General features: G+C 35.4%; 1 protein-coding gene and 1 long non-coding RNA gene across 2 annotated transcripts in view; one reads left to right on the forward strand and one right to left on the reverse strand.

Moving 5' to 3' along the window:
• LOC127844126 (histone-lysine N-methyltransferase SETDB1-like) overlaps window positions 1–17,589 on the forward strand; it is a 37,158-nt gene that overhangs the window by 1,551 nt on the left and 18,018 nt on the right. Inside the window, exons 2-6 of the mRNA XM_052374171.1 lie at window positions 4,954–5,061; window positions 10,602–10,670; window positions 11,324–11,429; window positions 11,923–12,106; window positions 14,906–15,073. Of these exons, the coding sequence (XP_052230131.1) occupies window positions 4,954–5,061; window positions 10,602–10,670; window positions 11,324–11,429; window positions 11,923–12,106; window positions 14,906–15,073 (635 nt within the window). The remainder of the gene's footprint in view (window positions 1–4,953; window positions 5,062–10,601; window positions 10,671–11,323; window positions 11,430–11,922; window positions 12,107–14,905; window positions 15,074–17,589) is intronic.
• On the reverse strand, window positions 8,428–9,781 carry LOC127844184 (uncharacterized). The gene is made up of 2 exons (XR_008032598.1): window positions 9,628–9,781; window positions 8,428–9,033 (listed from the first exon to the last, which is right to left on the reverse strand). It is a non-coding gene; the product is annotated as an uncharacterized LOC127844184 (long non-coding RNA).

The following is a 17,589-nucleotide window of genomic DNA, read 5'->3' on the forward strand; positions in this document are numbered from 1 at the left end:
GCAGGGTGAACAGTCACCTGGTAGGCAGGGTTAACAGTCACCTGGTAGGCAGGTTAAACAGTCACCTAGTAAGCAGGGTGAACAGTCCCCCTGGTAGGCAGGACAAACAGTCACCTGGAAGGCATGGCGAACAGTCACCTGGAAGGCAGGGTACAGTCACCTGGTAGGCAGGGTGAACAGTCACCTTGTAGATAGGGTGAACAGTCACCTGGTAGGCAGGGTTAACAGTCACCTGGTAGGCATGTTGAACAGTCACCTGGAAGGCAGGGCAAACAGTCACCTGGAAGGCATGGTGAACAGTCACCTGGTAGACAGGGTGAACAATTAGACTTATATTGATGTTTTTGTTTGCATTAGAATGTCTGTATGAAAATATTTTTCTTGTAATGAAAAATATGGATATGACTAAAAAAGGTTTTTATTAGCTCATCTATTTTTTGAAAAAAAATTATGAGCTATTGTCATCACCTTGGCGTCGGCGTCCGGTTAAGTTTTGCGTTTAGGTCCACTTTCTCATAAAGTATCAATGCTATTGCATTCAAACTTGGTACACTTACTTACTATCATGAGGGGACTGGGCAGGCAAAGTCAGATAACTCTGGCTTGCATTTTGACGGAATTATGTGCCCTTTTATACTTAGAAAAATGAAAATTTTGGTTAAGTTTTGTGTTTAGGTCCATTTTATACCTTAAGTATCAAAGCTATTGCTTTCATACTTGCAACACTTACTAACTATCATAAGGGGACTGTGCAGGCAAAGTTATGTAACTCTGACTGGCATTTTGACAGAATTATGTGCCCTTTTTATACTTAGAAAATTGAAAATTTGCTTAAGTTTTGTGTTTAGGTCCACTTTTTTCCTATAGTATCAAAGCTATTGCTTTCATACTTGCAACACTTACTAACTATCGTAAGGGGACTGTGCAGGCAAAGTTATGTAACTCTGACTGGCATTTTGACAGAATTATGTGCCCTTTATACTTGAAATTTTGGTTAAGTTTTATGTTTTGGTCCACTTTACCCCTAAAGTATCATAGATATTGCTTTCATACTTGGATCACTCGCAAACTATCATAAGGGGACAGTAAAGGACAAGTTGCATAACTCTGGTTGTCATTTTTACGGAATTATGGCCCTTTTTTTACTTAGTTACTTTGAATATATGGTTACATTTTGTGTTTAGATCCACTTTTCTTCTAAAGTATCAAGGCTATTGCTTTTAAACTTAAAATACTTTCATGCTATCATGAAGGTACTGTACCTGGCAAGTTGAATTTTACATTGACCTTTGAATGACCTTGACTCTCAAGGTCAAATTCTTAAATTTTGCTAAAATTGCCATAACTTCTTTATTTATGATTAGATTTGATTATTACTTTGACAAAACAACTCTTACCTGACATACCACAATAGACTCCGCCCAAACCATCCCCCACGCCCCCCACCCCCCGAATCCCCCCCCCCCCTCCATTATTATGCCCCCCCCTTTGAAGAAGAGGGGGTATATTGCTTTGCTCATGTCGCTCGTCCGTCCACCAGGTGGTTGTCATACGATAACTCAAGAACGCTTGGGCCTAGGATCATGAAACTAAATAGGTACATTGATCATGACTTGCAGATGACCCCTATTGATTTTGAGGTCACTAGGTCAAAGGTCAAGGTCACGGTGACCCGAAATAGTAAAATGGTTTCCGGATGATAATTCAAGAACACATACGCCTAGGATCATGAAACTTCATGGGTAGATTGATCATGACTCGCAGATGACCCCTATTGATTTTGAGGTCACTAGGTCAAAGGTCAAGGTCACGGTGACCCGAAATAGTAAAATGATTTTCGGATGATAATTCAAGAACGCATATGCCTAGGATCATGAAACTTTATAGGTAGATTGATCATGACTTGCAGATGACCCCTATTGATTTTGAGGTCACTAGGTCAAAGGTCAAGGTCACGGTGACCCGAAATAATAAAATGATTTTCGGATGATAACTCAAGAATGCATATGCCTAGGATCATGAAACTTCATAGGTAGATTGATCATGACTCGCAGATGACCCCTATTGATTTTGAGGTCACAAGGTCAAAGGTCAAGGTCACGGTGACCTGAAATAGTAAAATGATTTCCGGATGATAAGTCAAGAACGCTTTTGCCTAGGATCATGACACTTCATAGGTACATTGATCGTGACTTGCAGATGACCCCTATTGATTTTCAGGTAACTAGGTCAAAGGTCAAGGTCACAGTGACAAAAGTCGTATTCACACAATGGCTGCCAGTACAATGGACAGCCCATATGGGGGGCATGCATGTTTTACAAACAGCCCTTGTTTTTTTTAAATTAAAGATCATCTAATAAATGACCACCACACCCTCACAATATACCCCCCCCCACCCCCCACCCCCAAAAAATAATTTTTATGCACCCAGTAGTGTGATCATATAGCAGTTGAACTGTCCGTCAGTATGTCAGTAAGTCTGTCCGTCCATCCGAAAAAAACTTTCACTTTCGAAGATAGCAACTTGATATTTGGCATGCATGTGTATCTCATGGAGCTGCACATTTTGAGTTGTGAAAGGTCAAGGTCATCCTTCAAGGTCAAATGTCAAATTTATGGTGTCTGTCTGTCCGAAAACTTTAACATTGGCCATAACTTTTTCAATATTGAAGATAGCAACTTGATATTTGGCATGCGTGTGTATCTCATGGAGCTGAACATTTTGAGTTGTGAAAGGTGAAGGTCCAGGTCATCCTTCAAGGTCAGATGTCAAATATATGGCGTCTGTCCGTCCGAAAACTTTAACATTGGCCATATCTTTTTTAATATTGAAGATAGCAACTTGATATTTGGCATGCATGTGTATCTCATGAAGCTGCAAATTTTGAGTGGTGGAAGTTCAAGGTCAAGGTCATCCTTCAAGGTCTAAAAAAAATAAAAATAATTTCAAAGCGGCGTTCTCATGAAGCTGCACATTTTGAGTTGTGGCAGTTCAAGGTCAAGGTCATCCCTCAAGGTCAAGGTCATCCTTCAAGGTCAAAGGTTAGAAAATAAATAAATTTCAAAGCAGCGTTCTCATGAAGCTGCACATTTTGAGTGGTGGAAGTTCAAGGTCAAGGTCATTCTTCAAGGTCAAGGTCATCCTTCAAGGTCAAAGGTAAAAAACAATAATTTCAAAGCGGCGTTATCATGACTGCACATTTTGAGTGGTGGAAGTTCAAGGTCAAGGTCATCCTTCAAGGTCAAGGTCATCATTCAAGGTCAAAGGTAAGAAAAATATAAAAAATTCAAAGCGGCGTTCTGATGAAGCTGCACATTTTGAGTGGTGGAAGTTCAAGGTCAAGGTCATCCTTCAAGGTCAAGGTCATCCTTCAAGGTCAAAGGTTTTTTTGTTTTTTTTTAATTCAAAGCGGCGTTCTCATGAAGCTGCACGTTTTGAGTGGTGGAAGTTCAAGGTTATTCTTCAAAGTCAAGGTCATCCTTCAACGTCAAAGGTCAACAAAAAAATATTCAAAGTGGCGTTATCATGAAGCTGCACAATTTGAGTGGTGGAAGGTCAAGGTCAAGGTCATCCTTCAAGGTCAAGGTCATCCTTCAAGGTCAAAGGTCAATTTTTTTAATTTCAAAGCGGCGTTCTCATAAAGCTGCACATTTTGAGTGGTGGAAGTTGAAGGTCAAGGTCATCTATCAAGGTCAAAGGTAAAAAAAACATTTTTTTTCAAAGCGGCTCAATAGGGGGCATTGTGTTTCTGACAAACACATCTCTTTGTTTTTTTCAAACATGGTTAAAAAACACAAATATTTATTTTTATTATTTTATATTTGAAATACCGTCCAATCATCCCACCCAAGAATCTCCCACCCACCCCCCAAAAAAAAAAGTTTTTTTTGCATTTTTGGAAGATAATGTAATAAATTACCACACCCCCACACTTTACACCCCTCTCCACTCCACCCCTCCCTCCTTTGTGATTGAAATTGAAATAGGGTCCAACACCTTTAAAAAGAAAAATAGATGAGCGGTCTGCACCCGCACGGCGGTGCTCTTTTTAAAATATATTATTTGTATGATTCTGTTATTGAACATCTTAGCTCTTAAGTACCATCATAAGCCCTTAATATTGAAATTAATTTAGAGACTATGTTTTTTTAGGTTTTTAAGGAAAACTCTACTTTGTGTGAAGCTGAGGGATCATCAACCTGTTGTATATATCATGCTATTGTTACCCCTCTACAAACAATATTTTGCAACTGTGAATATTGCAGAAACTCGGTTGGTTGGTTGGTTGGTTGGTTTGTCAGTTGTTTTTTTTTTGCTTATGATTTTATAATGTGTATGAAAATTGGAAACATGTCATCACCATGTATAATAGATGTACATCATCATGAGGAAGATGAACAAGACATAATTATCACTTGCAGCAATCCACTTATTTCTGAGCTATGTGCCCTTGAACTCAGCTCTCTGCATAGCTGCATGTCTGTGACAAGGTGGTGCAGGGTTGATGTAAGTCACATTTGTGACAATTTAGACAGTACTTACACTAGGTTGATGAAAAACATTACGTGTACAGAGAGCAATAATAGAAATGTGCACATTGTTTATCTTTACTTGACACAATATGTGGTTACTTTGGTAACAAAATTAAGGGAACACTAATATCTAGATCCATACTTGAGCTAGGTTGATTAAACAAGGTATTTGGATATAGGGCCATAAGGTTAAAATGCTTGTTAATTCCTTTTATTTCATCTTTCCAGTATTGGAGTTGCAATTCTTAAATAAGTAATTGAAAACTAAAATCTGCATCCTTTTTTTAACTAAAAGTTAATTTTATAGGTTTATTAAACTTATGGTGATCCTTTTCTTACTCGGACAACATCAATCTGGTCTAGGACTGCTGTTTAATCTGTCACAAAGCTCTTGTTGGACATGCAGCATTGTGTTTCAGGTAAGTTTGCCACTTCAACAATCAGTGGTTCTGCTGGAGGGAAGGGGAAGGACACAGCTACTGTTCTACAGGACAGGATGGGTTCAACAGAAGATTCAAGTGCTGTTGGTTTGTTGAAAACTCCATTTTTCATTATGCAAACTATAAATTTACACAAAAATAGCTTCTTTCAAGACCTCAGTTGGAGAAGGGTATAGGATCATGGATGGTAATGGTCAAGGTCATTGTAAGTAAATATTGCACAGCAGACCCTGCTTTATATCTCTTAAACAAATTGAGTTATTGTTAAACAACTTCATAAATAGATACCTTTATTCCATGAGTAGAAATTATAAATGAGAGAATAACATTGAAATGGACTAATGCAGAATGAAATAAAACATTGTCATCTGAATTCTAATGCAGAATGAAATAAAACATTGTCATCTGAATTCTCCAAATGTTTTCACTAGCAGTCAGTGTGTTAACTCCCAGCTTATTTGTCAAAAAAAATAATAATCTGGTTCCTGCGACAACTCAAAACATTATTAAGCTTTGTTTTTGTGAATGGAAGGCCTTGTGGGGACTATGAATGTTATTTCAGTTTGCTTGTCAGGCAAAATTTGTGGTTGCTATGGTAACATAAAAAAGTGAAAACTAAAATCTATATCCTGTGATTATTAAAAAGTACTTTGCTTCTTCTAATATTGGTGGATACAACTCAATTTGTGGATAAGGGTCCCCCAAAAGGGAATATGCAAGATATTTATTTATTTTTGTCTGACCAAAATACTGGTTGCTATGGTAACATAAATAATTAAAAACTGAAATGTGGATCCTGTGATAACCAAAACTTCATTGTTGGATTAAAATTGGTGTGTGCATATTGGGCCACATGGGAAAATGCACATAATTTCAGTTTCAGTTATTAGATTGTGGCATGGCATGTGTATTAGAATGTAGTTGAAAGGGCAGGCAGGCGGGGCCAAACAGCTTGTATACAGTAAATAACTCAAGTTTGTATTGACCAATCTTAATGAAGTAGTGACCTAGCATGGGATTGTATTTGGAGTATATCAGGTCAATGTCAATATCACCCCCCCCCCCCCATTTTTCTCAGTTACATAGAAGCAGCATGTAAATTTTGTATCAACCTAGAGTGCAAATAAAAAAGCAAAGTCTTGTCTCAACTTAAAAATTCTTTAACATTATTGTTTGTATATAGTTGCCCTTTTTACTCCAAGCCCAACTCTCAAATATTTAGTATGAAGCATATTTGTATGGTCCTCTACATGCTTTGTTCAATATATGTCCTTGGAGTCAAAACGGCTACACCCCAGGGTCCAATTTTTCATTGTAACAACTTTCCACATGAAAGTAAATGTAGTGTAGGTGGGTATATGTTGCCACTTTGACCAACTCCTGTTTATCAGATCTTAATTGTTGATGCTATGGTTACATAATTAATTGAAACTATTGAGTCTGGATCCAACAACATAAACCAGGTAGGGGTCGTCTGTCTTACCTGTTACATAGCTCTTGTGGTACTTTGATACTACATTATTATTATCCCCACCGAAATTTCGGAAGGGGATATAGTAATAGTCTCTGTCCGTCTGTCTGTCCTTCCGTCTGAAACTTTGTCCAGAGCACAACTCCAAATCTATTCAATGGATTTACTTTAAACTTAGAATATAAACAGATGGCAGCTAGTAGAAGTGCAGTGACCAAGAACCATAACTCCATCTACCTTAGTTTTTGCATTATCTCCCTTTATATAATTTCAAAGTAAATTTTTGTCCGGAGCATAACAATAAATCTACCAGGGTTCGACACTAAGGCACGTCCGACAGACATTGTCTAGTAAGATCGGTGGTCGGGCTAGTAAAACTGCGGGCAAGCTTGTCCGACTGGTCGTACATAAAAAATCTATACTGATTCATATAACTATAAATAACTGCTGTGAAAATCTTTACCTTTAATGTGTAAAATTACTCTTGTATCCGTTATTTACATTAAAACAAAACTAGTGTATTTAAATAAACGCGAAGCATTCACATGATTCATCGCTATTTTTAGACGCAAAGGAGAGCTTCCTGCAGAAATTGCTTGTTTCAAGTTGTCATGAATATTAATGATAAATTCTGCAGTGTCGTAAAACTGTAGAGCATGATTCTACGACATCCTTCGAAAATCGGTATCGTCTATGAACATTTTTGCGTAGCAGACAAGATAATGTAATTTAAAGAATGGCTTTGTTCAAGTTCGGATTTTTGTCCGACAAATCAGTTAATGAAAAAGAATCCGACGCTTAACTGACACGAAACGTCAATTTTATCCTAGATGGAAAATCGAGTCAGTTCCCAAGGCTAGTCCAAATAATTAGACGAAAGCTACCCCGCTTACGATGTAAATCGACCTCATATTTATAGGAGTATTCCCAAGGCTTGAATGTGACGAAGAAAAGCAAAGAAAGGGTTATTTTATTATTTTACTCTATGCAAAAAAAATCTGTTGTTCACTGATTATTTACTGATAAATCTTGATTAAATCGTTACATGACACAATTGTGTTCATTTGCTATGTCATTCATGGTCTAGTACAGTTCGTTGCCCTGTTCCGACGGGATTTTGACATCGACAGGCAAAATTGTATCAAAACATTCAATAATAAAGAATGTTTATGCTGGGATAGGTCGACCAATTACTTGCCTAAATAATCACAAAAGATTAACCTGAAGTTCAAAATAGTTGTTCTCAGATTTATAAATATTTACATCGCACTATGTTGCCCTGTTCCGGTGCCTCTTTTAAGTTCCGACGGTTCATCGTTATTTTTACTAACCCGTAAAAATCACTAAAAGAGGTAAATTAGGGGAATGCAAAACGTCTTAATATGCTGCAGAAATAATATTTGGACAACTATTGGGAAATAGGCACCATGTTTAGGTACGAAAATGAAGATAGCGTTATGAAAGGCAATCACCAATTCAAAATAAGGCCTCCAATGCATACCGAGTTAAATGTGTGGACTTAGAATATACAAATCTACATGATGAAAATGCAGCATTAGTGTGGATGATTCCACCTATTGAGGACTTTCCTCCAGAAATGAGACAGAATGTAACAGACCAAAGTCGTTTCTTAATATTTCCCATAGGCCATGTGCCAAGAGGACTAGCTGGTGCATTCAGAAATATCATAGAATCAGAGGGTAAAATCACTGCTTTAGCCACTGGAGAGCACTGCCCTAGCTTTGCGCCCTGGCCAGCCCCGGAAGCAACAGGTGGGGGTGTGGTCATTCCATGTGACTACATCATAACCTGTGCAGATAATGACTTTAATATCATCTCTGATGCCATAGATAGTATGCCCGAGAAGGAGGCAATGAAGATACAAGAGATGTAAAAAAAATGACGCAAAACAAAAGTACATTTGTACATATAATTATGTGCATTGTCCTTCAATAAAAAAACATATGAACCATTACTATGACTTATGTTGGTTTTTTATCTTTATTACAATTATTACATGTAGCTACATAATACAAAGTAGGCTCATTTCTGATACAAGCACTCCAGCTGAAAATTTAACACAACTATGGACACACATTAACAATATCTTAAGCATACAAGACTTGGTGTATATTGTACAATGTCACAGTAAACTATTCCAGCAAAGTTACAACAGTGCATATTTTATTTAATTGACAAACAAATGGCAAAATTATTATAATCTTTCAGAGGTTAAAGCAGCCTTATCATAGTCATGGTCTTCGGGAATACAAGAAACATGGATCCAAGTGTCGCATATATCACATTGAACCAAACCATCTGGATCCTCTGAAACTTTCTGACAAATCATGGTTCCTATCAGCTCTTGTTAAAGGAATACCTCTTTCTACATCTTCTAAGGCCTCTTTCACTCTAATCAATTTACCAGGTGATTCTCTGTATCCCCTCTTATATGTCAAAGTTATTTTTGTAGCTTTTTTACTGTGCTGGGCTCAAATGTTGAGCTTGCTTCCGGGAACTGTATTTTACTATTACGTGGAGTCCTGCAGTCTGACCCACTGTTATAAAGCCTAATTTGTCCCATATTCCTGTTTAAGAAAAAGAGAATACATTTAATAAAAGAGAAACAGAAAATGATAGAAAAAGCATGGTGATATCGGATGTCAATGCCTGCTTAGTCAATATTTATTGTTTGGGCCATAGGAGTCTATATCAACATGCATACCGCCATGTGTTGGAAATATTTCAATAATCTCTTTCATATAAAAAAATGGACAGACAGACAGACGAACATAAATAGGTTACTGAAATGTAACCGGAGTCTGAGCAACTGACAATACAACAAAAAATAGTTAAAAGTTTATCAAAAACTGTAAAATTGCAGGAATTTGCTCATTGTCACTGAGGAGCCTCACCACTCAATTTTACGTCAAATTCATCGGAACTGGCAAAAAGTTATCCATTTATTTTTGTTATAATTTCATTCAGATAACAGATATTGATTTACATCATATTTTTAACATATGTTGTCTGTACCTGTGCAATAACTTCTGCACTATAAAATTTTCCCAGCCATGCCCAAGAAATTTTGTACATGAAACTCATTATTCAAAACGTCATTTTTCCGATTTTCAATCAAGTAAAAAAGTTAACCTGCCATAAAGTATTTGGGATTTTGTTACCTAAGATAAAGATTTCATCAATCATGTACTGCTTGTTCAACAATGGCACGTGTGCGTGTAAAACGAAACAACTTTCGCTTTGTGGCCGCCGCTATTTACTGAAAGTACATTCGGATTCCATCGGAACCGGTGAAACGTCGGAACAGGGCAACGAACTGTAGACATTAGGTTCGGGCTAGTACATTTGTCAGGAGCATAACTCTAAATCTGCTGAAGGGATTAACTCTAAATCTACAGAAGTGATTAACTTGAAACTTCAAATTTAAACAGATGATAACTAGGAAGAGTGCATTGACCCAATACCATTACTCTATCTACCTTAGTTTTTGAATTATCTCCCTTTATTTCATTTCCACATATTTTATTCTCTACAGCATAACTACAACACTATATAACTAATTGATCCTTGAAATATAAATAGATGACACAGGTGCCATATTTTACAAATATTATTCTACTCTATGAAACAAATGTTCTCATACAAGCAAACACATTTCGGCGGGGATGGCCATGTTAACATGGCTCTTGTTATAATTATATAATCATACCAAGGATGACAACTGTATTTTGTGTGAAATGATTTGTGAAATTGAAAGTCAAATATCCTATGGTTGACAGCTATTGGGTATAATGATCACACTGTATGAAATTTTTATTTGGAAGAGGGACATACTATAATTTTTTAAGATTGCCTTTTTTTCAACTCAGTCAGGATGCACGGGGCATGGCTTAGATAAAAAAGACCTATTTAGGTGTACAATTGTTAAGCGGGAGAGTTTTTGAAAAGCAAATGTAGTACAAAAATGTTGAACATGCTCCAGTTGGTCCTTTTCAGTACTGGATGGCATTAATAAATTAAATTACGCTATAAAGTGTTTGTTTGATTTATGCCAAGTAAATTGATAATTTGCACAAGAAAGTGCATCTTAAAAAAATCCACTTTCCTTAATCCTGAGGTTGGGACAATATTTCAGATTTGGAGTCGCTTGGGACCAGACTTGACCATATCGTTCCATCAGCTGGCAAAACAAGAAAGAAAATGGGTAAGTAGTATTTTTATTTTCTGAGCTTAGCGGTTTAATATTTAATCTAAAGAAATATCTCCTTTTTTTTACACAATTTTGCTTATAGACAGGATATCATGATAATCTGATGTTTCAAAGTCAGTAAAAAGAAGGCAAAGTTGGCGTAAAAGCTGACTTGATATTTCGTCTTAACTACTGTTTCAACTTGTTGCTTGCTAGTCTTTAAAGAAATAAAGCTTCAGAGCATTTGCATGGAGAAAATACCTTTATTTGATATAAAAGTTATAAATATACTATGAATTTGGAAGTATCTGCAATGCATCCCTGTTGTAAAACTATGTTGCTATTATAAACTGCATCCTCCCAGCGGCCCCCACTAACTAATTGGATTGATAATTTGCTTCTACTGTAAATCGGTGAATAGCAATACAAAGAAGACAGATGCAACATATGAATACAAAAAAATACAAGTGCATCAAGAAATATGGGTTTCTTGCAAGAAATGCACACAGTACATCATTACACACCTAGGGCATGATGTGCAAACATGTCATATATATTGCAGCAAAACACATCTTTGACAAGTGGTCAAATTTCCACAAACAAAAACTATGTAGGGATAAAATTCCTTTTTGGCTAAAGGCTTATCTGGAGCTCTGGATAAATTTAAGTGAAACACCTCTGTGACAGGAAATGTTTGGGGGACATGGCTGACATCCCAGAGAAGTTCAAGGGAAACAACCCACTTCTTATACCACTCTTCTTTGGATGGGAAAGGTAAACCATGGGTAATCATATACTGAATACACTTTTAAAGTTATTTACGTGCACTTTTTCATATCACCCTGTGTACACATTATTTTAAGCCCTTTTATCTTCTATTATGAGAAAAAAAAATCATATGAAGATATTTGCGTTAAATGAATAGAATGCCAAAAAAGACTAACAAGCATTCTTAATTCTGGTTGCCCAGTTTAACATTAGTGTAGTCTATTCCATCTTAAGCCTCAGGTTACTAAACTATATAATCAAAATATAATATATTCCAAATGACCCATTCACAGTTTAACAACCGTAATCGCTCAGTTGTGACACATCTCAATGGAGGCAATGGGCTTTTATACTGTGGCAAATAATGGTGACGCTTTTTCTTAGCCCAATTTATTCACTTATTTGGTTCCTTGGATTTAAGTTCTTGAATCAATAAGGCATTGCCAAATATGTGAATGACTCTGGTCAATACATGTTGTGTTACGTCCACTCCCTCCAGGCATTTGGCAAAAATTAAGCCGTACGATACACATGTGGTGTTCTATCGCGCCCCTTGCGGCCGACGCCTCCGTAACCTCATGGAACTGGACCGCTACCTGCAAGAATTGGACAGCCAACTGGCCATTGACCTCTTCTGCCGCGACCCTGAGCTCCGTCTCTATAATGAATTCAACCCTGTAAAGGTAAATATTAATAAATAATTTAAAAATAAAATTCTTGAACAATTTTCTGAAGAGAAACCCCTGGTACAATCAAACGTATTTGTAATTAATATGTCAGTGAGGTAATGATATTCATGTTATATATATTAACATCATAAAAATGGTACAGAATAGCTTGAAGTTGGAAAACACAATAACATTCCACAATCGAGTTTTATTGCCAGTGGCCTTCTGTTGTTTGTGCCAGGTATTTCATAGTTAACAAATGTGCAGTTTGAGTTGATTCCTGTTATGATAAACTTCTTGTTACGACATGTGAACATTATTTTAGGAATTTTAGCATAAGGGGCTTAAATAAAGTTTATTTGTTATTTTTGCCCCTTTGAAGAGACTATTTTTTAACCTTCAAAATAACAATATTTATTTTTACAAGAATTGCTATTAAGATACAAATGAGAACCAAACCAATATACATATATTACACAAAAGATAAATATTTGTTAAATACAAACAAATCTTGGTATATTTATTAATTTATTTTTAACTTTCTCCTGATTTTTAGGAAACTTCTTAAACATGTTGCATGAATCTTAATTAAAATTCATTTGTTGCTTTGTAATAGAATTTGAACAGTACACAATGCCCACACATCGCATGGTGGAATAACCCTGTGCAGATTGGACGTCTATTTAATCTTAAATTAGTAACATATGCCAAAATTAATTTGATACTTTAGAGAAATGACCATGATTATGTCTATACAATTCTTGAGCACTTTTATTGCAAATATTCACAACAATTTGTTTTTAAAATGTTAATTGGGATTATTATGTAATCCATAGAGACGTGAAAAGTGGTAAGTATGCAATAATAGATCGAGGTGAGTTTATGCTGATATAATTGCCCAATAATTGGGTAGTCGATCTAGTCGTGATTGTAGTAACCTAGCTATGCAGAAAAGGCTGGATACAAAGTAAAAATTTATTGTTATCAATGTAGCTGTTTTTCTGAGTTGTAACGCACCAAATAATTTAATTTTTACATGATAAAGATAAAAGAATCAACGTTGGGAGGAGGCTCCCTAATCTACTCCTAAAGGCCCAGTTGCGTCTGAACAAATCTGTGGAAAGCAATGATATTGTTCATGCATGTATATGTACTAAATAACCCATAAGCTGATGTTTAGCTTAGCAAACCTACTTTTAACACCAACATCATTTTCATTTAAACAAGCACAACCTATCTAAAATACAAGTCAAGTTTATTACATTGACATAATTCTCAATCCAAACAATCACAAGTTTAGTACAACTCATAAAATGCACTATAAAATTCAATTATATCTGATGGTTCATACTAAATATCATAGCTATTTGAATGTTGTTGTCGACATGATTGTAAAGTAATTTTGCTATAGTATGAAACATCAGGTAGTGGTCTTTACCAAGTTTGTCAAAGCTGGCCTAGCACCAGATGTCACATTGTTAATGTTGACTTAAACACATTTCTTCTCAAACAGGTTTAGTCCAAAGATATTATATTGCATGTAAAATCAGATAGTATATGTTTGTATGTTTGTTAAAATTATCCCTCTTGAGTCAACATTGTCTGCACTTGTGTGATGATTTTGACAAGATATGTTGAAATAACAAGTTCAAGGTAAATCATCGGCAATTGTATTTCTGTGGGTATAATAACATGGCACATTTTGATTACTGTCTGAATAACTCCTCACACACTTGAAAGTGCCTTTAATGATCTGAACTGACTAATATATATATCACTCTTTAAAGTGTCCTTAATGATCTGAACTGACTAATATAGACATCACTTTTGAAAGTACCCTTAATGATCTGAACTGACTAATATAGATATCACTCTTTAAAGTGTCCTTAATGATCTGAACTGACTAATATAGACATCACTTTTGAAAGTACCCTTTATGATCTGAATTGACTTATATAGACATCACTCTTTAAAGTGTCCTTAATGATCTGAATTGACTTATATAGACATCACTCTTGAAAGTGCCCTTAATGATCTTAACTCACTAATATAGATTTCACACTTAAAAGTGCCTTTAATGATCTGAACTGACCAATATAGATATCATTCTTGAAAGTGCCCTTAATGATCTGAACTGACTAATATAGATATCACACTTGAAAGTGCCCTTAATGATCTCAATTGACCAATATAGATATCACTCTTGAACGCGTCCTTAATGATCTGAATTGACTTATATAGATATCACACTTGAAAGTGCCCTTAATGAACTGAATTGACTAATATAGATATCACTCATTTAGGCCAGCATTTGTCAACCTATCTTTAATAAAGTCAGATCAATTGTTTCAAGTCTATTTATGAACATATAATTTTGTTCAATCGCCTTGTAATTCATATTGAGTCTTTTCCTGGACTTTTGTCTGTTTACAGTTGTTCATTATAGTCTAGTCCAAGGCGGTCTGACAAAACTTATATGGAATGGAGGGAAAAAATGTTTTCATGAAAATAGGATATTTATTGAAAACACCACAAACATAACAACTGCAATCAAACAAAATGCGGAAAACCTAACAATTTAAACCTTTATAACATGTTTAAATATGGCAAAACAAAATCCAACCCTGTATAGGTAGCAAGTCTGTTTGATCAACAGCTCTTTTTCAAATGCCTGGGAAATACTCACATTGTTATTTTTCTTTCAGACAATTCGTGACAACAAGGTCATTTGTATTGAACATTACTACCTTAACTGTTTTAAAATAAAAAGATATTAATGTACAAGATATGATTCAGACTTTCTGTGACATCAAGGACATCTCCTACGGCAAGGAGAATGTTGTGATCTTGTGTGTGAACGAAGTTGACGCCGAACAACCTGACAACGTGGAATACTCCTACCAGAGGATCCCTGTGACATGGGTGAAGCTCAACCTGGACCCAAATTTCCTTGTTTGCTGTGACTGTAAAGACAATTGCAGGGTAACGCGCTAGTTTGTTTCTTTTGAACTTAAGTGTGAAATATTCTATTAATTAGAGATAATAATGATTTCTTTATTTATTGAATTTATTTGTCTGATGTTCACAATAGTTAATAATATGCATATGAAAATTTGGTAAACCTGATCTAGTATTGGTTTTCTTGTGAGATACAAAAATCTTTTCAAACACTTCTTTGATATTGGAGGAATAAAAAAAAAAGTCCTAATTAGTGGTGATATCAAACACAGAGAATGTAAAAAATGGTTCTCATTAATGGTAGAAAATCAAACACAGAGAATATAAAAAGTGTCCATAATTAGTGGTAGAATATCAAACACAGAGAATATAAAAAATGGTTCTTATTTATGGTAGAATATCAAACACAGAGAATATAAAAAGTGTCCAAAATAGTGGTAGAATATCAAACAGAGAATATAAAGTGTCCTAATTAGTGGTAGAATATCAAACACAGAAAATATAAAAATGGTCCTCATTAGTGGTAGAATATCAAACACAGAGAATATAAAAATGGTCCTCATTAGTGGTAGAATATCAAACACAGAGAATATGAAAAAGGTCCTTCTTAGTGGTAGAATATCAAAAAACAGTCTTAAGTCTTTCTAGAATATCATAAATCGGGTTTTATAGTGGTATAATATCAAAACTTGGTCATAAGTAGTGTTAGAAAATCAATACTTAGTCTTAAGTAGTTTTAGAATATCAAAAACAGGATTATAAAGCAACAAAAAAAGGAACTGGCATTTTCAAATGAGGTGTTCTCATATACTTTGACTTTCCCACAAAACCATTGAGATAGATAGCACAAGCCTAAATCTGATTTTCTGAGCATGGGCTTAAAATAATTTTGAGAGGGGCCTATATATTTTGTAAGTGCATTAGTATATCTGTTTTCACCCTTGAGTAACTCTATATACAGTCAAATCCTGATGGCTCAAACTTGCTTGGCATGAATTTCTGGTTTGCTCGAACTCTCCTCGAAGCACCCATTTTTTATTGGTATATGTTCATATAAAGTCCTGCCAGATGGCACAAATTTGCGAGGTACAAATTATCAGATGGTTCGAACTGTATTCAGAGTCCGGGTCACAATTTAAACATGTTCTTTTGTTTGTTTGGCTATGGGTTCACATATATTAATTAAGAGCTCCATAATTGATGTCACACCGGTTGCAAATGAGTCATCGTCTCAATTATTTGATTTAAAGACACCATTTTGAAGACACCGCACCATGCTCATGAAGTCAGCCATGGAAATGATAAATGTAACCCGGAAATATCTCGAGAAGACTCACAGCATCTACAATGTCAACTTGATGTAATAGAAAACTTTGTCTCTTGACAACAACTCATGAACACAAACAGACTAAAAATCATGTCACTCTTTATCAACAAACAAAAAAACACACAAGCAAATGCATAAATACATGTAGCTGTTTAATATGTCAGCAATGTGTATAGGGTGCTTTTGCACGTGTTGTTTCTTTGTGGTGTTTCTTACATGTACCCATAAATGTGCTACTTAAAAAAATGCTGATATAATTAATTATATATTGTTTGTTTGATTGCATGTGTTACAGTACGGTTTTAAAATATTAATTAATACAAATATTAAGTAAATATTTTGCTTTTGTTAATTCAAATGCAAAAAGTAGTCAGGAGTTTAGGCAGTATGAATACTTTTTCAACTGGAGATGAAGATTTATTGCAGATTCATGTTAGTAAACAAAGGTATATAAAAAATCAGTTGGCTCGAATTCCCAATGGCTCGAACTTTTGGTGTCGGTCCCCCCAAATTTGAGCTATCAGGTTTCAAGTGTATAAAGCTGACATTTGGTTTATGTTCAAAATTAGTTTGCTACTTGGTTACAGTTCTGTATTTTTTGTTTAAATTAAATGTGATAGGTTTTATGGATATACTAACTGAAATACTCGTATAAATACAAAAACATTAGTGAAAATAGTTTGATGTTTGTTGTTGTTAACATGGTTAAATTTTACACTCATGGATTGGGTTCAGTTATTTTTCTATCTCAACTAAAGACGCCAACTGACTGAGTTAGGGCCCCTTCTAAACTTAAAATCTCTAAAAACACATGTAAAACATGAAATTTTCACATTTGAAAACCCTTTTAATGGATGACAATCAAATGAAAGATTCTGACCTACTTTAAATTTGATCCATAGTTCTGTTACATGACCACATGTGTCACTCTTAATTGGTCCATAGTTCTGTCACATGACCACATGTGTCATTCCTAATTGATCCATAGGTTTGTAACATGACCACATGTGTCACTCCTTATTGATCCATAGTTCTGTCACATGACCACATGTGTCACTCCTAATTGATCCATAGTTCTGTCACATGACCACATGTGTCACTCCTAATTGATCCAAAGTTCTGTCACATGACCACATGTGTCACTCCTGATTGATCCATAGTTGTGTTATATGACCACATGTGTTACTCCTAATTGATCCATAGTTCTGACACA

This window comes from Dreissena polymorpha, chromosome 1 (genome assembly GCF_020536995.1).
Source record: "Dreissena polymorpha isolate Duluth1 chromosome 1, UMN_Dpol_1.0, whole genome shotgun sequence".
In the NCBI taxonomy this organism is placed as follows: domain Eukaryota; kingdom Metazoa; phylum Mollusca; class Bivalvia; order Myida; family Dreissenidae; genus Dreissena; species Dreissena polymorpha.